This window comes from Podarcis melisellensis, assembly GCF_964234715.1.
Source record: "Podarcis melisellensis genome assembly, chromosome: 2".
Taxonomy (NCBI): Eukaryota; Metazoa; Chordata; class Lepidosauria; order Squamata; family Lacertidae; genus Podarcis; species Podarcis melisellensis.
Genome location: NC_138529.1, coordinates 31,362,955 through 31,383,408, shown reverse-complemented (window position 1 = coordinate 31,383,408; position 20,454 = coordinate 31,362,955). Strand labels below are relative to the sequence as shown.

Below are 20,454 nucleotides of genomic sequence, written 5' to 3'. Positions count from 1 at the left end.
TGTCAAATGATCTGACTTAAGGAGATGAAAAATACAGCGTTTGAGTAGTAAGCTATGGATGAGTTATCATCTTGGGAACTACAGGACTGAGGAAGGGGCTTAATATGCTGCTAGATGCTCCACTCACAGAGTTTGCCCCTAGCAAATAATGCAAAGCAATAATGACCCCCTTAGTGGCATCAATCTTTGCATCCCGTTACGATAAATGGGTCTCTTGGAAAAGCAAAATAAGATCCAGGTTTCTGGAATTTGCAAGTGCACAGAACAGCACTTCTTTCTAGCCTGGCCGAGTTTAAAGCATCTAAAAAGAGCATGAAGGTCCATCACGCCACCAGCCATCTGAAGGTAGGCTACTCACAAAGTTACACGAAGTAGGTGTGGCTTAGCCCTCCTCAATCCTAGTCTATTTCCTACCTAACATCTGAAGCTGTCATCTTTCCTAGCTTCACCTCCATGACTTTCCATGTGTCTTTACTAACCTTCATCTTCCATTGTTTTCCCCTCAAAAACCCCCATTTTCTGTCCTTTGATTCTTCTGTCTCCAGTTTTCCTCCTGCTTCCCTCTCTGTTCCAGTAGATTTTTCTCTCCCCCACCCTTTTTCCCCCCTCCAGTTGCTGCCATCTATTCGCCTGGCTACTGCCAATTTCCCTTTCCAGCCACAGCATCCTGGCCTCAGCCACTTGCTCTCCTTGGCCACAGCTGCTTGCTCTCCCAACCCTGCTGTTTATTTTTTTGTGGTCCCCAGCTGCCAATGTCTGCCTTCCCCAGCCGCTGCAGTCTGTCTCTCCTCCATGCCAAAGTTCACCTCATCAGGTCACTTTAGTTTGTGCCATTTCTTCAGTCCTGTCCACCTAAACATCCTCCTCCATTGGTTCTCATCCTTTTCTACAGTGTTTTCTGAAGGGACCTGCTCTGTCAGATCCTTTTGTAGTCCATCGCTTTTCCTCAACCCCCCAAAAGGTTTTGCATCTTTCACATGGAGAAGGGAATATTGGTTCCTTACCTGAAGGACACTTCTCTGAGATGAAGTTCCATCACAGCCTTCTCTCCCTATCTATATGCTTCTGAGTGGCTACCTAATCCATGGAAGGGTTTCCTCTGTGTTTGCTTCAATTATCTTGCTTGCATTCTTCCAATATGTTCCTCCAATATTTTCTGTTAAGACCATTTATATGCACTCTCCTGTTATTTTCTTGAAGAAGCAGTTTGTAGCAGCTTGTCCTCTGTGCATTTTTCTTCTCTGAGCTGGAGGAGGACTATGGCACACCCACTACTTGCAATTCTGAGTGCATTTCTGGCGTTTGGATAACCGGTGGCGCTACAATCCACGTGGTGGACCTTCATTCCAGAAAAATGACCTTTCCCTCTAGAGCACATCTGGTGGAGGGGAGTGGGGAAAGTCCCATTCAGCAAGTGGAAGTTGCTGAATACCACCCATTCCAAGTGCATTACTGTGGGCATAAATTTCCCTTCAAAGCTGCTCGTAATTCTGTAATATCGGTCAGGGCCGTTGCTTAGAAAGCCATGGCTCGAAGCTAGGGTTACAGAGCATATGGGCATTTGCCCCAATCTGAAGCTTAGGAGCCTGACATGGGGGCACTGAAATCAGCAGCTGAATATTTTTCTGTTAATTAATTCATCTAGCTGGGTAGTCCAACCAACTTGAAGCACATACTCATTGTGCTGCGGTTAGAGTAACTGAGATTCCTTCACTAGTACACATAATCCTAAAACTAGGTATATTATATTTTATTCAAAAATGTTATGTTCCATGCTTTTCCAGACTCTTTAATTCTAGAACTTGACAGCAGACTATTTATACAGAAAGTGAACTAGCAAGAAGATGAAAAGCTGGACATGCCTATATGAGATGCAAGCAAGTCTGTCAGAAATGCATAGAAATGCCAAGATTTCCTTACTAATTTATCTTGGTATTAAAAATATTTTTTGCTATTTAAAATGCTACAAGATTACTTTCCTTTAAATAGTTAATAGTTTCAAGATCAGAGGATAATTAGGATAAGAGGCTAAGGGGGGTTGTGCTCATTTCATGTGTGGCATCAGGCTCTGGAGTGAAGTTGCATTCTTAATAATCCTTCTGGAAGCCTCTCCAATAATAATAATAATAATAATAATAATAATAATATCCCCAGCCACCACCAGATACTACCAGCCATTCTGTATTGTTTACTGGCAAGCAATAATGAGTTAGAAACACACCCTAACGGTTTCGGTCAACATATTTACAGCTTGGGTTAACACGGTAAATATGTTCAAATATTTGACCTGAGCACCATCTTGAAGAAATCACAGCTGATTTAGCCACTTGGTGACGGTTTTAACTCAGCCAAATAAAGTGTCAGAAGTCTTAAGCCTTCCTCCCCAAAGGAATGGGCATCTGGACCTGACTGGTCCAGTCTCCCAGGCCACAACATACCACTGGGAGATGGGATGGGGAGGAGAGTCGTTCCCTGCTTGTCAGTTCCAAACTGTACAGACCTCTCCCCTTGTGGAAGCTTACAGGTGGCTTGTCCCATTAGTAGCAGTGAGGCTAGGGGGACCACCTCAGTCTACCGTTCTGCCTCTAACAACCTTGACATTCCTCGTGACATGCCTAAGTGGTGAGATATATCCCACTTCCGTTTTGCAACATGCCATTCTCCAAAGGATGCTGTATTAGCTTTAGTTTGAAACACTTTGCCAGAGTGACTAACCTGTGACCCTCCAGATACTCTTGGACTCCAAATCCCATCAGTCCAAGCTAGATAAGTCAATAGGCAGGGGTGATGGGAACTGAAGTCAAACAACAACTGCAGAGCCACAGAACAGCCGCTCCTGCACTAGGCCAGTGTAACTACTGTTTGAGAGCCCAGGTTTCTCATTCTTCCTCTTACCCCTTCTCCTGCAAAAGAAGCTTATTCTCAAGCTAACACATTTGAACACTGGTTATACTAGGAGTCTCTGCATGCTAAGTATCCAATTACAAGTGTTAAATGTGTTCCGGCTTCTCTCCTTCAACGTAAGTGCTCCTGCTCTTTTTAATAAGTAGCAATTATTAGAGCAATTTAATTTAAGTCTTTCCCTGAGAGCTTCTAACTCTGCAGTGTTCAGAGATGTAATGATTTCCTAGCAAGAAACACCGCTGCATGAAGAGAGAGGCAATAATCTGTTGCTGCTTAGTATCCTATCCAAAAACATTACTTCACTGCCAGTTTACTCAAAAATTAACTGCAGATACTCTAAGTGGACATTCTAATCCTACAGACACTTAAGTAGGAAGGAGCCCAAATGTTTTCAGCAGAACTTGCTTCCAAGTAAGTGTGCTTTATAGGTTAACTCTGTCTTCCAAGGTAAAGTAGAATCTGAGGTTATAGCCCTTGCAAAATCCTAGGTTTAACTGTTAAATACTAGTGACAGGTTTTTCATTTGAATAGCTAGTAAGTCAACTTTGATGCTTTCTTATTGTAACAAGGCCTTTCAGTTAACGTTGGTGCAGCATTTCTAAACAGAAAGTCATTATCACTCATCGTCAAAACCAGCTCCAGTTCTTGGAAATCCTGAAGCCTTGATACATCTTTGTCCTGAAAGAAATAAACACAATAAATTAAAAGCAATGTCTATACTATTATGAGACATGCTAGTCCAAATGATGCAACCATTTCGGCTCACCTTTGTGTTGCACTACATCTTGTATATTTAATTTTGATGTTCCAACTGACTGCAGGAAAGAGAAACTGGACAACAGGATCCACGCCATTGTCTGGGCTGAGAGACCAGTTGCCCTTTTGGTTCCTCTCCTCCCTGAACTGTTTTCATTCAAGCTGATCATTATTAAGAACTTCGTTAACTTTAAGAAATGGTGTTTTGAGTTTGCATTCTCTGCCCTTCCCATCCCCTTTTCCTTTTGTGCTGTGTCTTTTAGACTGTAAGCCTACCTTCCGTTTAATCTGTACACAGCACATAGTAGATTTTAACGGATGAACTCAACATAGTACTAAGCAGGTTGTTTCACCAGGCAAACAGAAATACTTGTGCTGACAGAGAAATCTGCCCTCTCCTCCGCTGGCATGCTATTTCAGGTGTTCTCCCAACATCCCCTGCCTATTTGTGGGGAGTGCAGATGAGGGGAAAGCCTTGTTGTGCTAGCAGAAATACTTGTAGGGGTTCTGGTGTTAGGACTCGTTTTATAAATGATTACTGTTGATGAGAGATCCAGAGCAATTTAGTTGCAGTTGTCCCATTGAAACCGGTGTGAAAAATCAATCATAGTTGATATTGAAATCAATGAGAGTTATCTTCAACAACAAACAGTTTGGATCCAACCCAATGTTTTATTCTTGGACCTATGGCCTGTGTTCTTCCATGTGTTCTTGCCAGCCTATGCTCTGTGAGGGTCTTTACATGGAGATTGCTAAGAGATTAAGAAATTTCTTATGCTATAGCTTGAGTCTTCTAGAAATACAGCAAACCAAAGGGTTGCCACTTTTAATGCTGCAAAAATGGATTTTCAGACTATCAGTGCAAACTTATGCATGCTTTCTCAGAAATAAGTATTATGGTACACATTGAAACTTGCTTACAGGCAGGTGTGCATAGGATTACAGCCTTAGTTTGCCAGAGAGACATAAGCTCAAACAGAATACAACAGGGAGTTAATGCTTGTGGGCAGCTATTGTTCAAGTGAAGCCTTTACTTTCTATCCAAATCTATTTGCATTAAATAGGAGAAAGTGTGCCTTCTCCAACTATGTTGCTATCTGCATGTGTGAAGGAGAATGAGTGCATAATTTATGCTATATACTTGCCACAGTGTGAATATTATTATTATTTTATATTATTCTATGTACACCACTCACTTTTTTTAAATTGAACCGTTCAAAAAGTTTTCAAAACAGATAAACGAAAAGTTCCCTTTAGGAACCTGGAATGAATTTTGCTTTTTTAAAAAAAGTCCAAGCTAAAATGCCTATTCTGACAATGTTGCTTGCTTGCAAAGTACTTTGAACCAGCTAAGGGTTATCAATATGAATGCAGTTCCCCTCCTGTTGGGACTCCATATACGTTGTCCTATCAGGAAATCAGCGAGAATGCCAATCAGATGTTCCAGAGGAGGCAACGGGGGCTAGAGTTGATTGATTTGACCAGGGCTACATCTGTATAACTGGATTGGGAGCCAGAGCCTTTAAGAGGATTTGTGCTCCAATTCAGTTCAGCTTGGCTAGAGCAACTGAGAGCACAGGTATTTGAAACATCTACATCAACAAAATTAAGTCCACCATGCCAGGCTACAAAAATAAAGCAGACGGTACCACATTGTAAAATGGGGGGAAAGGCAGTGCTTCCTATTTGATCACCTAGCACTAAAGTGCATCACAGCCGGATTAAACTGACCAGCGGGCCGGATTAGGCCCCCAAAACGGACTTTGGACTTGCCTGGGTTATGGTGACTAGTGAATAGCGCGGGAATATCTTGATCTTGTATTATTTACACAGGAAAAGTCCACTCATTCTATCATGATGAGGAGGGCAGGCAGAGATTCCAATTCTAAGAGGGCTTTTTCTTTTTAAGCATCTCTTTTCAGAAGGCGTTCTTTATTTAAAACATAAGGTTTAAAACTACAGATATGAAACGTTCACAAGGGATTGGATGCTTATGAAGACTGCTGTGGGCAACTTGTGTACTGCAGGATAGTCCCACTGACGTCAAGAAATGTTGGTGTAAGAACTGTAGTATCCGTAAATGCAGGTTGGGGGAAGATGATACCGTTATAATTACCCTGAACATAGTATGAAAACTTGAATAATCATAAATTATAATAAATATCTGAAGGAATGGGTCTTGGTTATTAGCTGCCAATATTTTTGAGAAAATGAAAGCCAGCCTGGGTTATTACTCCAGCAGGATAATTGGCTTTAGTAAAAGGAACCAAATGGATAAAATATCTCAATTCCAGCAGGGCTTTAGATAATGTTCCATATGCGACTCTTACAAGTAAATTGGAGAAGGGTGAATTGGAACATGCTGCCATGAGGCAGGTGTACTTTTGGCTGGCAAGCTACACACAAGATGTTCCAGCATGCTGTGGATTTCAGCCAGAGTAGCTATTAGTGGATTGCTATTGTTTGAATTGGGGAGCTAAACGACGTTCCACAGGGATCCGACCTGGACCAGCACTAGTGAGCATTTTTATTAACAGCTTGGAAAAAGCAATGATGAGTGCGCTAAGATTTTACAATCTGAACTGCAAACACAACAGAGGGGAAATCAGCGCACTTAACTCAAAGCAAATGTTTATGTGGGGTGGAGCACCCAAAACAAAAAACCTAGGAAAAGAGTGAGCGAGCTGGGCATCTGGACTGCAGCAGGAGATACTACAGCAGATACTACAGCTGGTAGGCAAGAAGATTGGTCATGCGTGTGGCTACAGCAGCTCGCCGTTAGCTAGCACGGAGCTGATGTGCCCAGCAGTTGTGCAAATAAGTTATTGTATGGAAGACAGGAAAAACCTAAACTATTCTGACCTGCAAATTCTGAAGTTAGCATCTTGTACTGGCCTCAGGGAGAATCCAGGGAGACAACTCAATTCCTTGAATTGTCAAGATTCTAACATGCATGGCACACCAAGCATCACATGGCCATCTGTCAGGGATGCTGTAGCTGCATCCAGCACATTGAGGTTGGACCAAAAACGTCCAAGTTTCCTTCCAACTCTAAACTCTAGGACGCTTTGAATCCATGTGGTTTACAGATTGTGTGTGTTGCCCAGTCCTAACCGATGGGTTATACTAAACTGCAACTGCAAAAGGAATCAGAAGCTGGTATAACCAATGTCAGAGATACAGAAGCAGTGATGCTGAATAACTTTGGGTCCAATTTCAGCTCTCAGGTATGCAGCTGAAAGCCATTGGCCCACATCTAGATGTAGCTATGTGCCAAACCTACTTAAATAAGAACCCCAGAAAGAAAAGTCACACATAGTGGCCTCAGAAGTTGTATCAGGACAGCATTTCCATTACGTTACTTGGCGATGGAAAACCCTTATCTTTACCTGCCCTGAGCAGGGGCAAATGAGAATATATAGATTGTGTGCATTTGGATGTGTATGTTTCTCCAACCCTTTGAATATCTATACCTACATCTGAGAACAGGAACTTCCAGTATCAAACTACACAGATGGTAAATCCTCTTGCACATAACATGCAACATGCCGTGCAGGTTTGCACATGGCTTGCTGCCGTTCTGCACACACAAAACTCCCTCCTGCATGGACTGAAATTTTAAAAAGACCTGGAGTGGAAACACAGTTGTCCTACTCATTAGCAATGAAATGCAACCAAAAATTCAACATAGCACAGAGAGAGAGAGAGATTCCACTGAATCTTTGCGCCCAGTGCTTTTGACTTTTAGTCATTTTTATTGGAGTATCCAATTTCCATCATTGCACCGATATTCTAAATTGATATTTAGAATATAACAAAGTCTTATTGACACAGAAATCTGCTCCGGCACCAAAATTTGACATTAGCATTAGCACCAAAATGCCAGTGTCAAATATGAACTCCAAAATCTAAACCGATCACTGGGGGAGAAATAAGACCCATCAATTAATCTATTACCTACACGCTTAAGTGGCCTATTCTTGTCCAGGCAGAGTTACACTGCTGAAATGCTACTACCGTACTTCTGATTTGAAAGTCTCAGGAAATAATACAGGTATCTTAAGCACCCCAGAAACCACACACTCTCTTAAATGCATAAAACAGGCCTGCAGAACCCAGGCTAAATGCAGTATGTCAGGCGAAAACCCTGGTCAATCAAAAAGTCTCCAGCCTTTGCTGCTTTCCTCAGGGTTGAAACCCAGGGAAGTTATGAAACAAAAATCAGATATAGCCACTGGACTGCATTCAGCTTCATGTGTCATTCTACAGGTCTGGCATCAGCAAAAGAAAAAGAATAAAAAAGAAACAGAGGAACAAGGACAGAATGAGGATCTTACCTTTCTCAATACTGTATTTGGAAGTTTCCTTATTTTCTCCACATGTTCCGGGTTAACCCCCAGCTCACAGCAGCTTACTCTGAGCAATTCTTTGTAAGTCAGTTCTTGCCGATCCAGTTCAATTTCAATGAAATCGTTCTCTTTTAGAGTACGGTTTTGAACTCGGACCTTAAGCACCAGTTCTAATTTTAAAAGACACACACAACCACAATTGTTAGGAGCATTAATAATAAGCACTTGGCAAATGTTTTTGGGTAGTAATTAAATTTCAAAAGGTTGCCTTGTTTCACTTTTGGCAAACCCTTTTTCTAACTTGTGAACTGCCCTGCAACTTGCGGGTATAGGGCGGTATACAAATTTAATAAATAAATAATAATAACAATAACAACTTCAACGTGATGCTTGCCATGGAGTAGCAATGAGGCTCCTGGACTAGAGATGGAGAGCTTCAGCCCTCCAGACCTCTATCTGAGCCTCAGAATGCTCCTCAGCCTGGCAACCTTCTTCAAGTGTATTTGCCTGGCTGCACTGTCTCCTTCAACTGTCTGCATAGAGCAAGGTGTGTGTGAGTAGATACTAACCTACTATACAAAGGTAGCATTTACATTCATTGATCTTCCCACTTTTCCCCAGGCCCTGCCCACCACTGGAATGTGGTCCAGAATATAATGTAACCATTAAGCTGAAAAAGCTTCCCCAACCCGTGCTAGACCAAACCTGCCATCAAAAGAAACCCTCAAGTTGGGGGGGGGGGCGGGCAAGGAGAGAGGGAGAGAGGGAAGGGGAGAGAGAGAGAGAGAGAGAGAGAGAGAGAGAGGGAGGGGCAGGCAATTGACAAGGTCCTTGAATATGCAGGTGCAGCCATAAAACACATTTCCGCTGTCATCAAACACGGCCCATGGTGTAACTGCAAATCTGCATCTTTTCACAGTTCAGCTTTGGGTGGTTGCTTTCATGGGGCCTGCATTAGTATCAGGACCTCCATCAGAAAATGTCAACTATTGCTTGATGCATGCAGAGCTGCCTAGCAGCAGCAGGGGAAAAAAGCATGGATATAACCCTTCTCATGGCCATGCTATCTCTGCGTTTAGCAGAAAGAACCAGCCTTAAGTATTTTTGCACTGTAAGTTGTTTCAATAAGGTTTTGAAGGCCCAAAACAATGAAATAAATACTACTACTTCGGTAATATGCCTAGATACGCATTCAATTTAAGCAACAGCAATTAAGGCAAATAAGCATTATTGTTTGTGGGGAAAGAGGAATCTATGGTACTCCTGATGATACACTGTCATTTAGAGCTCAATAATAACAACTTCAATAAATCTATTTTTCTATATCTGCAACAGGCCAAACAAAAACAGTGAATTGATTTGGCGGGGGGATATAGAATCCATTTAGTTTAGTAACATAAGGAGCAATTTCTACTACTAAAATATGCGGTGGTACCTCTGGATGCAAACGGGATCTGTTCTGGAGCCCTGTTCGCATCAAGAAGCAAACGCGACCCGCGTGCGCGGGTCGCTATTCACCGTTTCTGCGCATGATGTCATTTTGACCGTTAGCGGAGCTTCCCCCGACCCCAGCCCCCAGAACGGGAGCCAGAGCGATGCGGAAGCTGTGATGCCGGAAGCTCCGGCTTCCCCCGCCCCCAGCCGCGCAAGCTCCCAAAGCGATGCCGAAGCTGCGCTCAGCTTCGGCATTGCTCTGGGACCCGCCTGGGGGCGGGATTTCCCCCCCCCCAAAAAAAATCTAGGTGCGTCCTATAGGGCGAAAAATACGGTACTTATCCCAAAGCTACTTCAACCCGAGGTATGACTGTACTGCCACTTATATAATCATTAGGCAATGGGTATGAGTTCTGTAAATCCACAGTAGTGACCATCCTCTGCTTGGTGTGAGAGGGAATAATTTAGCACTATTCAACGCTCATATGCCTAGGGGCAGTGATCATGATTGGGCTCACCCAAGCACATTTGATAACATGTCTGGAAATAATTGCCATATGTAGGCTCTTCCCATGTGATTCGAGGACTCTGCCTGTTTGACAGATATATAAATTGTGCAGACACAGCCTAAACGCAGTTTTATCTCCCCATAGATTTTCCAGACATTACATTTAATGCACATAGTGGTTAGTTAGGGCCGCCTTCCCTCTTCTGTACACCTTCAGACAAATGTCTGATTAATGCTTATGTGACTGTTTCCCAGGCAGCTAGAAAAGGCCCCCAGAAACTTTGGGGAATTTCATTTAGGTATCACTGTCTTGACCACTAGGTTGTATGAAGTGACAGAAAATTTAGGAAGAGACTTCTGACCACGGAAGATTATAAACCAAACCAAACGCTGCGCTAATTGATTTGTTATCCTGTCCAATTTTTGTTCAATCTACACACAGTTTTTATTCTAATTGTTTTCACCAAAAGGCAGCACTAAGCTATCTTGAAAGCTTAACAACTGAGGTTACCTTGCATGTTACTAAGGGGGAATGTTCCGGTGAAGAAAAAGGGCTGAAATGTTGGGACAGGTCCAGCACAGGAACCATTTGGTGGCTGTGTTTCAGGCTGTTTAGCTGCAACAGGGGAAGAGAGCGTCCTGTTTGGAGGAAGAGGCATCTGGTGACCGTGACCATTTTGGACTGCAGGCTCTGGGGATTCCGCTGCCATTGCCCTTGTCATGTCCCCATTGGATCCCAGAGGGGAAAGCTTTTCATGTTGCAACATGGTAGTGCCAGGTGTCTGAACTTGAGGTAAAGAAATGGGGCAGTCTTCATTGTGCTGTTCTAAGGAAGGGGAAAGTCTTCCATTCAAAGAGGAAGCTGAGGTGCTGGTAGTGCTGCTACTCATGGAGTTATACACGTAAGGGAAAGGTGGGTTAGCCAAGTAATTGGGGATAATGGGCAAGGCGGAATCTTTCTTCTCATCCGGAAGCTCCTCAGCATCTTCCACTGCAAAATAAAGAATAGCTCTAAATAAAGGTAATTTCCAACCAAACATACAGAGGTTTGGTGAGTAACCTGGTGGGAGAGAGAGAGAGAGAGAGAGAGAGAGAGAAACATAGCACTGCTAAGCTAGCTGTACATGTTAAAATTACAATGTGCACATAAAAATAAATTAAGCATTTCTAATGCTATAATAAAATGCAATCATTTGATACTTCTATTATGAAGTTAGATATTAAATTAAATGTCACAAAAATTATCCCTGCACATCCCCATCTGGGATTAACGAGGGACTACATTTTTAACCAAGTCAAAGTTCAGCAATCAATTTTTGATGGTTACAGTCTTCCTTTTTCCAAATCAGTATCTGTACACATCAGTGCTGATTCTAGCGAAAGGATTAAAGGAGACTTAGGGGAGAAAGTTACAAGGGCAGGAAGATCATACTGTTTCATCTTCATTGAATCACTATGGATTCCTTTCGGCACCAAAATATTCTAGACAGTTGTTAGTATCAACCGATCATTTTACCTCCCAGCATCTTCCTAATTTCCCTCTTTGATGTTAACTGGGCTGGTGTTTCTTCTTTAACAGTCAGAGCGTCCTTATCAGCGCCAGCATGTAGCAAGTACGATACCACTTGAGCATGGTTCCGTTTGCAGGCCCAATGCAAGCAAGTCCTGCACAAGGCAAATGTAACAGCTAAGTTTGGGGGGTGCAAACACACTACATTAAATAAAAATAAAAACTGGTGTACTATATCCGTTGAAAAATAATGACAGCCTACCTTAAGCTGAGCAGTTTTGCTATTCTTACAGATTTTTTATATTTCTTATACATTCCTATAGTGACACCTACTGGCAGATTCCTTCCCTATTGCAAATCACAGTGCTTCAAAGTTCATTACAGTACTTCTAGTTTCACAGCTTTCACATGCAGTTCTCTAGCAGCAAGGCCAAAGAGATGAGCCCACACTCTAAACTTCCAATATCTGGGGCACACTTAAAAACAACAACAACTGAATTAAGATTTGAGGCACATTTCCCCCTCCTGGAAAAACAAACCAGCCCAAACCCATTTTTAGAAAGGATTTCACTGATTTAATGCAATTACCTAATTTACTTAAGTTGACAAGGTATAAATACAAAACATTTATTTCCTCCCCCTCCAAACAACATCTCAGTGTAACAGCAAACTACTGTATTGATAAAGGCAGTCTTGCATATACCCAAATCCACAGTCAGGCAATACCTTCGTAAACAGAATTCTTGTGTTCAAATTTAGTGTATTTGGGATGATTTGGATAAAAAGGCACTGAACTTTTTCCTTTTGTATGTCTGCAAACCTTGGGAGTTTCCCATAGTCTGCTGTTGTGTGCAGATGGCACCAGGGTGACTACAAAAGGATCCACACACACTAATTGACTATGTAAATATGAGGAATGGTGATAATTAAAGCTCCAGTGGGGCAGAGGAGACCTCCTCCTGCAATCCTGTATGGTTTATTACCCTGCCCCTTTCCAAACAACGTCCAGTGAGGGCAAGTAATTCTTCTGCACCTTTGAAGCAACTGAAGCTGGACCATCCAATCAAGACTCAGGGTTTATCTACACGTCCTGCTGGAGGGCAAGGGGGAAACTGAACCCATGTCTAGAAAACCGCTTGGACCCATGCTTTCTAGGTACAGCACAAGCAGAAGTGTGGGCAAGCCTATAGTGTTGTTGACCTTTTCAAGCATGGCCCTCCTACTATCCTGCAAAACTGCTATTTCTTTGTTTCGTGCATTTCTCTACCTTCTTTCTTCCAAGATGCTCAAGACAGCACACATCAGGTTATCCTATTTTTATCTTAAGAGCAACCCAATAAAGTAGGTTATGCTGAGTGTAAGACCATCCAGTGAGATGCCTAAGTGAGCAAGGATTTGATTCCAAGTCTCTATAATCTACCGGTAAATTCAACGCTTTTTCCAGTTCAACAAATAGTGCCCAGTTATGCAGTGCCAAAAAACTATGCAGGCATAATTGAAAAGGACATAGATTTCCATATGATAACGTATATGCATTGATGCAGGTTTAGAATAATTACTATAATTTAAAATACATACAATGCATCTCAGTCTAGATGAGACAACTACAATCAAGTGACCCATTTGTCTGCTGTCCAGTTGTTGATGGAGTAACGTCAAAGCTCTTGCCCTCCTTCATTCAGGTTCATCTTTAAACCAAACTTGAGACTTGACAGCCCTTCAAACAGAGGGGGACACCTTCAAATAGAATCCTGTCCTCTCTAAAGCAGGACACTTGGTCACCCTAGTTCATTACTACTTATTTTATCTCAGTGTGCTCTCAAGATTCTTTTTAAAATATTACTTCTGCTGGAAAAGGTCACAGATCATTGAAATAAAAACCATTTCCATTATAAAGCTATTCTCTTTCAGAACTATATGGTTGATTTTGAGACTACTGCAGTATTAGACTTTGTTAAATGGTCAGCGAAGCCATTTAGCTCTAACCAATGTTAAACTTTCTGTTTTTTCTAACATATTTAGTATACAATACTGATTTTGTGATTGTCAATAGTTTACTGTACAGTACTGTACTATAATTATCTGGTATATTAATATTTATAACTACATTAATATTGTTAGAATGTTTCTCTCCAGTGTGCAGTTATCTATCATTGTATCATTCTGACAAAGTTTTGCTGTATTCTTCTACTCTGAACAAATCTCAAAACAATTTTGTGCCGCATGCAAATCTCACTAATTCACTCCTTCCCTTTCCAAGACAACTTCATGTCACACCAAAATCACAATACATTTCCATAAGACCAACCAACAAGAGTAGAAGAAAAGAAAGCACAGTGGCCAGACATTCAATTTATATTACAAAAAAATGATAACTTTTACTTTATGAGAACTTTTAGAAATATAAGAATATAATTGCTAAAATGTGAGATTCACCTCACAAAAGCCAACCAAAGAGAAAGGCACTTGTGATCTAACAAGCAGACAACCAGATCTCGTCAGTGTGATGTAGACACTGCTAACAAGATTAAAATAAACTTTTGAACGCTATAAAACGTAACAGCAAATGCATTGTCTGACCCTCCTTTTAGAAATTTTAGAAGGGATGAATAGCAAGAAGAAAAGACTTGTAAAATATCACTCCAAACTCAGTAACCAAGTCTACCACACATCGCTCTCTGAAAATGCCAATACGTATGGCATTGCCCAAAAGCTGCCGATGCAATTCACTTGCTAAATGCTCACCAGCCGTTGATTTCGTTTTGAGAGTTCACACTGACGCCACATTCCACCAATCGCTGAACTTCTTCAACATCCCCCAAAGCAGCGGCTTCTCTCAGTCGCTCCTGAAGCTCTTTTTCCTCTGCTGCAGAGCTCATGTTACAAAATTATCTTTGCAGTAAAACTTTGGGATTGTCGAATGGAGCCGCCTACTGCGAACGACGGATCATCTTATAAAACTAGTCCATCAGAGGCAGGAAGAATCCGATCCGTCCTGAAAGAAAAGTCTCACGCCTTAGTCCTTTTTCATCTTAAACTCATATGCAGCTGTTTCCTACCTATGGCTCATAAATCAAACAGTTTCACATTTCTGAAGGCCATTTTCCCCTAATTGCATAGTCTAGAGCGGATACGGCTTCCTCCTTCTCGCAGGGGGACTCTATTAAGTGAGACAACAGTGACCTAGATATTTAGTTCCTACCAACAGTCCGGCACGCGAACATTCACGCGCTCCTGCAATCTTGCAGAACACTTTCATTTTTTTCCCCCATTTGCTCATACGGGTTGCTATTTAAAATATAAGCAGTCTTTCTCGCCATCACTACTTTATACCACAACCTACCCCAACTCCAGATCTCTCTGCATTTTTTTGCTTGTGCTTCCACTGAAAAGGATCGTCAGTTTCCCTCCCTTCCCCGGCGGCAGATTCCTAGCACGATGTACGCTGCGAACAAATCTGTTAACACTACTGATCCAAACGTATTAAAACCGTGAGCCAGTTCCTTGCTAAACAGGAAACTCGGCTTAAAAAAGATATGAGGCGTCGAGAAATGATGCTGGAGCGCAGAAAAAAATTTGTAGAAGTTCTAAACGGATGCAGAGCAGGCTACAGCGGTAAATCTAAAACAGCTAAATATATTGTAGAGCAGCACTTTTGAAATATTGGACTTGGTAAATTTATGTCTCCCTAGTAATCTGCCAATGCTGTCCCCAGTTTTATTACAATGTGCACATTTTGTAATATAATTAAGGTTTCTTAGAGTCCATGTTGCAGATTGCTTCTTAAAATGGAACAGGAGAGTGCTTGCTGTCTGAATTATGATGGCCAGACACACAGGGCAGCAGTTTCTCAGTTGGGGCGTTATAGTCATGGAAAGCTCTCCTAAGGGAAAACCACCCAAGTCCATCACTACTGGCCTGTCCCATTACTTAACGTATTTTAGTGCAGTAGACCGATTCACTGTTTTGACAATTTGTGGGGGGGATGTTCTGCCTGAGGTGCACTTTCCCTATTTTGGTTGTGTTTTTTTAATGATTCATTATTGTTTAAGGTGCCTAGTAGTCTTTTTAAAAAAGAAAGGTGGGGCATAAATATATTAATAAAATATGGGAAAATAAATAATATAAACAAAACTTTAGTGCCAGGTTCCTTCTAGCAGTAAAACAAATACATACCGTTGTTTTGCAGGATAATTAATGGTTAAGATTTTGTGTTCTGCTTTTGTTTTAATGATATGTTTTTGCATTGAACACTGTACTGTGATTGCATAATAAAAGTTCACATTGATTGATCCAGAAGCAAACACTTGCCCAGACCTAACAGACATTTTACAACTAAAATAAAACACTTCGAACCCTGGGAATACTAAGAAATTTACTTGGAATGGGTGGGATTCTCCATGAAAAAAATCTGTGTGTTTTTTTCACAGGTACGTAGATATGATAGGCAGAGAAGCCCTTAGAGAACAAAAGGTTGGCAACTCACATAAACAAGGAGCCAAACATGACTTCCCTTCTGTATCTCCTTCACAAAGTCAAAACAGTACTTGCCTCTTTTTGGGGAAATTCTGACTTAACCCAGAAGTATATCCCATTATGCTCAGGACTAGTGTTTAGGATTGCAGTCTGAGTCTCATGTACTCAGCCTCAGGTGTCAGATGTTTTCGAAACAAAAACTGGCCATGTTTTATAAAGTGATTGTATTATGATTCTGTCTCACAGCATGAGACTATTTTTTTTTAAGTACTCCTTGTGAGTGATCAGAACTTAAATGGTTAAGTTGTTCTGAGTGTGCGTCACATTCCGACGTCAGCTGTTAGAAGCTGGGAGGAGACAGAAGCTTTTAGAAGCTCAGGAGGAGGAGTTTTTCCCTGTACTTTCACTTCTCTCTGTGTATCTGAGAGAGAAAAGACGTGCCTTTGGATATGGCTGAAAGAAGCCCCGGTCTTTGTTGGTAAAATGTTTCAATAAAGAGCTGTAAATAGACGGAGCTGTCTGTGTGTGCTTGCCAGAAGAAGGAAGAAAGTCTGCTTTACACCGCTGTGTGTTCAACTCTGCTAAGCCGTGACCTGAAGGGAGCAACAGTGGCGCAGCTTTGAAGAAGTGTGCCGGACCCATTATAAACTGCTGATTGACGATCATAAAGTAATCAGGTGTCACGGCAGATCGATATCCAAGAGGTTATGGAGGTCAGCCAACGCTCGTAAAGCAGACGCTGTGAGCCTCAGGAATTCTTTGAAGTTAGCGTTCTGAGGCTGAGGGGCCGTCGGAGGCCAACGGGAGCTGACTAGATGCCGGAGAGCAAGAATGATTAATTGCCTGCTTCTAAGAGGCAATGAGAGCTGCTGATACAGAGAGGTGGCTGGAAGCTGAGAAGCAGCTGGAGCTAAAAGCAGCTGGAATTGTTACTCCAAGCAAGGGAGAGCCGTAGGAGCTGGTACTGAGCACTGAGTACGGAGTAAGTACAGCTTGGGGCACCTTGGGAGAACGGGAGAAGATGGCCAAAAGCCAGAATATACCGCTGGAAAAGCTCACTCTAAAGAGTTGGGCAATATGGAGCAGAAGAATAAGGGGATGGTTCTTAGTCGAGGGGCTTTGGGAAGCAAGCCAATGGGAGCCAAAATCACCCCTTAGCTGGCCAGCAGCTGGAACAGGCGTTGCAAGCTGTGGGGCTGCGTGGGCTGAAGATAGCCAGCAGAGAATGCAACTTGAGCTGGATATGCTCAGAGCATGCGTTGATGAATCACTGAAGCCTCATCTGGAGGGCGTTGAATCGGCCCATGCCGCCTGGCAGGCGCTGAGGAGTGTGTGTGAAAGCTCAGCGGGAGCCAGGCCAGAGGGGGCTGGAGGAAGCCCAGGAGAGGCTGAAGGATGCCCAGAAAGCCCAATGGGGGCTGGGACAGTGTTGGGGAGCTGTTGTAATGCTTCTACACGTCTGTGTGATGGACTGGGTCCTGGAGAGGCTGGACTGGCAGGCCCTGTTCCCGATGTCTTGGCCTCTAGGAGCGCTAGTGAGCAGATCGGGGGGGCGAAGAGTTCCAAAGGCAAGTTTAAAAGACTTTTCACTTGTGCTGAAGCGAAGAGCAGCTTCAGGGGGGGCCAGGCTGGTGGGAGGCGCCGTTCCAGAAGGAGGAAGGCCAGGCCAGCTGGCAGGAGCCCCGGGCAGTGTTTTTCCACTGGAGTTCAACGTCTGCGTGGCAGTAGCCCCCACCGGAGCAGAGAGCCGAGGCGGGATGTTGGCAAGGACACTTCTCATGGGAACCAGACGGGTTTCCGTGGCAACAGGCCTGGGAAGACAGGCAGGCGTGGAACTGAACCAGGTGGTCGTGGTAAACAGGAAGAGTCTTATCAAGTTTCTGCAAGCATGGCATTGTTCGAAGACGGCCGAGTGGAAAATTTCGAGCTCTGCTTTGTTATTGACTCTGCAGCTAACCGCAACATGGTTCCAGAGACCCCTGCAGTCGAGATGTGGAATTGCACGGCAGTTTCCACAGGACAAACTGTTTTATTTGCAAATTGACAGCGGAAAAATGTCACTAACTGTGGTACATTGTTTCTTTCTGTTTTGCAGGAGGCGGTGGATTTTTGTGTTGTTCCAGGGGTTCATCACTGTTTGTTATCCGTGCCTTATTTGTTAAAAAAGGGTTTTCAGGTTTGTTTCCAGGGGGATTCCTGCACAATCTCCAGAGAAGGAAGACGACTTGTTGAAGTGAAACGGGGACAGAATGATCTTTTCGTTCTTAAAACGTCTCTTCGGGGTGAGGGGAAGGTTGAGAAAGCACAAGCGTTGCGTGCTACAGTTCCCAACCAGCGTACTACAGTTCCCACTCATGATGCCTCATGTGCATGCGTATGGCATCAGAGAACGATTCACAATCCTTTAGAGGATTTGCAGGTGTTACCTGAGGTCGCTGCAGGTTGTAAGATTAAAAATTGTGGAAGTGCCATTAATTGTGACACTTGCAAGCAGGCAAAGGTGAGAGGGTGCAGTTACCCAAAGGTGGAACGGGTTACCACCAAACCTTTTGAGCTGGTACACATAGATCTGTCCAATTCTGTCAAGGAACAGAGTCTAGGGGGAGCCAGGTATCTGCTGACTTTTCTGGATGATTTTTCGCAGAATTCCTGGAGTCATGGTCTCAGATCCAAGGAGGATGCAGCACAGCTGATCAAGAGCTGGATTGAGGGAGTAGAACTAAGGTTCTCCACCAGAGTGCAAGCGATCATCAGTGACAGAAATGCTAGGTACACTGGTTCTGCTTTGCAGAAGTTCTTTCACGAGAAAGGGATACGTCACACAGTTACTTCACCCAATCAGAGGGGGGTGGCAGAGCTGAGGAGTGGAGCTCTGGTTCAGGCAGCACAGGTGATGCTTACAGAGTCTGAGTTACCTCCACAGTTTTGGCTGGAGGCGGCTAGAGCTGCATGCTTCACCTGGAATAGGACCTACAATTCGCTGGTAGGTGACACTCCGTTTTCTCTGTTGAATGGCCGCAAACCCCAGGTTCACTTTCTGCGCAAGTTTGGGTCTCCTGCGGTTATCTCTGTGCCTGAGGCTTTGCGAGGGCCAGATGGAGCCAAATTCCAGAAAATGATCTTCTGTGGGTATGAGCCAGAAGCCCGTGCATGGCGGTTTGCTTACCCTTCAGGTGATCAGAGTAAGGTGCTGATCAGTAAACACGCTGAGTTCTGTGAGGAGGATGTAAAGTCAAAGTCTCCTGTCAGGCGTGATGTTCTCTCAAATTGTCTCTCTGATCCAGAAGACAGTTCTGATGAGGCGGAAGAAGAGGCTGAGGCTGCTGATGACGACCAGGTCACTGACCAGGGTCAAGAGCAGGATAGGGCATCTCCACAAGTTGTAAAACAACAGCCCAAAAGTGAGCCTAGTTCTCCTGTGAGTGTGATGGAGAGGATTCGAAGATGCTTTAAGTCAGAGGGTGAATTCCATGATGCAGAGGACACACCTGCTGATCAAAGTGAGTCAGAGGGAACACCTGAGTTTGTGCCTAGGAGGTCCAGTCGCACAACAAAGGGTATTCCACCAGAGAGGTACCAGGCCACAGGTGCGTGGGTAAGTTTCGCACAGTGCGATTCTGAGAGTTGTGAGGTGGTTCCACAGTTGCCTAACAGGGACGCCAAGAGAGGGCGCAAGGCATTGGGGAAGGAATTGATCTCACAGAGTCTTGCTGAGGATGTTCCACAGGTACAGTCGGAATCCAACGCAAGGGGGGGTGTGAGTGATCAGAACTTAAATGGTTAAGTTGTTCTGAGTGTGCGTCACATTCCGATGTCAGCTGTTAGAAGCTGGGAGGAGACAGAAGCTTTTAGAAGCTCAGGAGGAGGAGTTTTTCCCTGTACTTTCACTTCTCTCTGTGTATCTGAGAGAGAAAAGACGTGCCTTTGGATATGGCTGAAAGAAGCCCCGGTCTTTGTTGGTAAAATGTTTCAATAAAGAGCTGTAAATAGACGGAGCTGTCTGTGTGTGCTTGCCAGAAGAAGGAAGAAAGTCTGCTTTACACCGCTGTGTGTTCAACTCTGCTAAGCCGTGACCTGAAGGGAGCAACAGTGGCGCAGCTTTGAAGAAGTGTGCCGGACCCATTATAAACTGCTGATTGACGATCATAAAGTAATCAGGTGTCACGGCAGATCGATATCCAAGACTCCTTGTCAAAGAAGTATTTAATTCTTTTGTATTATTGAGCTGTGGGGTAACACCTACGCATTGCCTTTCCCATTGGGGTTCTAATAGTAACAGGTGCAGGAATATTTTTGAAGGTTCGTTAAGCAAATGTGGGACCAGAGGATTATTTAAAACAAAGCTGAATAGAACCATTGTTTGTGTATTGAGGCTCTGAGAGGCTTGGGTAACGGGATTTCGATTTTATAGTTTGTATAGGTGGAAGGGACCACAAAAGTCATCTTTTGCTCAAACCCATGACCTAGATCATGGGTAGGCAAGCTAAGGCCCAGGGGCCGGATCCGGCCCAATCACC

General features: G+C 43.4%; 1 protein-coding gene across 1 annotated transcript; it reads right to left on the bottom strand.

Moving 5' to 3' along the window:
* Positions 1-594: 594 nt before the first annotated feature.
* On the bottom strand, positions 595-15,036 carry ANKRD40 (ankyrin repeat domain 40). The gene is made up of 5 exons (XM_081899850.1): positions 14,207-15,036; positions 11,468-11,616; positions 10,463-10,942; positions 7,998-8,179; positions 595-3,582 (listed from the first exon to the last, which is right to left on the bottom strand). The coding sequence occupies exons 1-5, from the start codon at positions 14,338-14,340 to the stop codon at positions 3,436-3,438; spliced, it is 1,092 nt and encodes a 363-aa protein (XP_081755976.1). The 5' UTR covers positions 14,341-15,036; the 3' UTR covers positions 595-3,435.
* Between the last annotated feature and the right edge of the window lie 5,418 nt (positions 15,037-20,454).

Excerpts from the sequence above, each read along its gene's own strand:
- ANKRD40 (XM_081899850.1), bottom strand. The coding sequence starts at position 14,340 with ATGAGCTCTGCAGCAGAGGAAAAAGAGCTTCAGGAGCGACTGAGAGAA. Across the intron at positions 11,617-14,206 it reads CAAAACGAAATCAACGGCTG|GACTTGCTTGCATTGGGCCT; the intron begins GTGAGCATTTAG and ends TGCCTTGTGCAG. Across the intron at positions 10,943-11,467 it reads AATTAGGAAGATGCTGGGAG|TGGAAGATGCTGAGGAGCTT; the intron begins GTAAAATGATCG and ends TTTATTTTGCAG.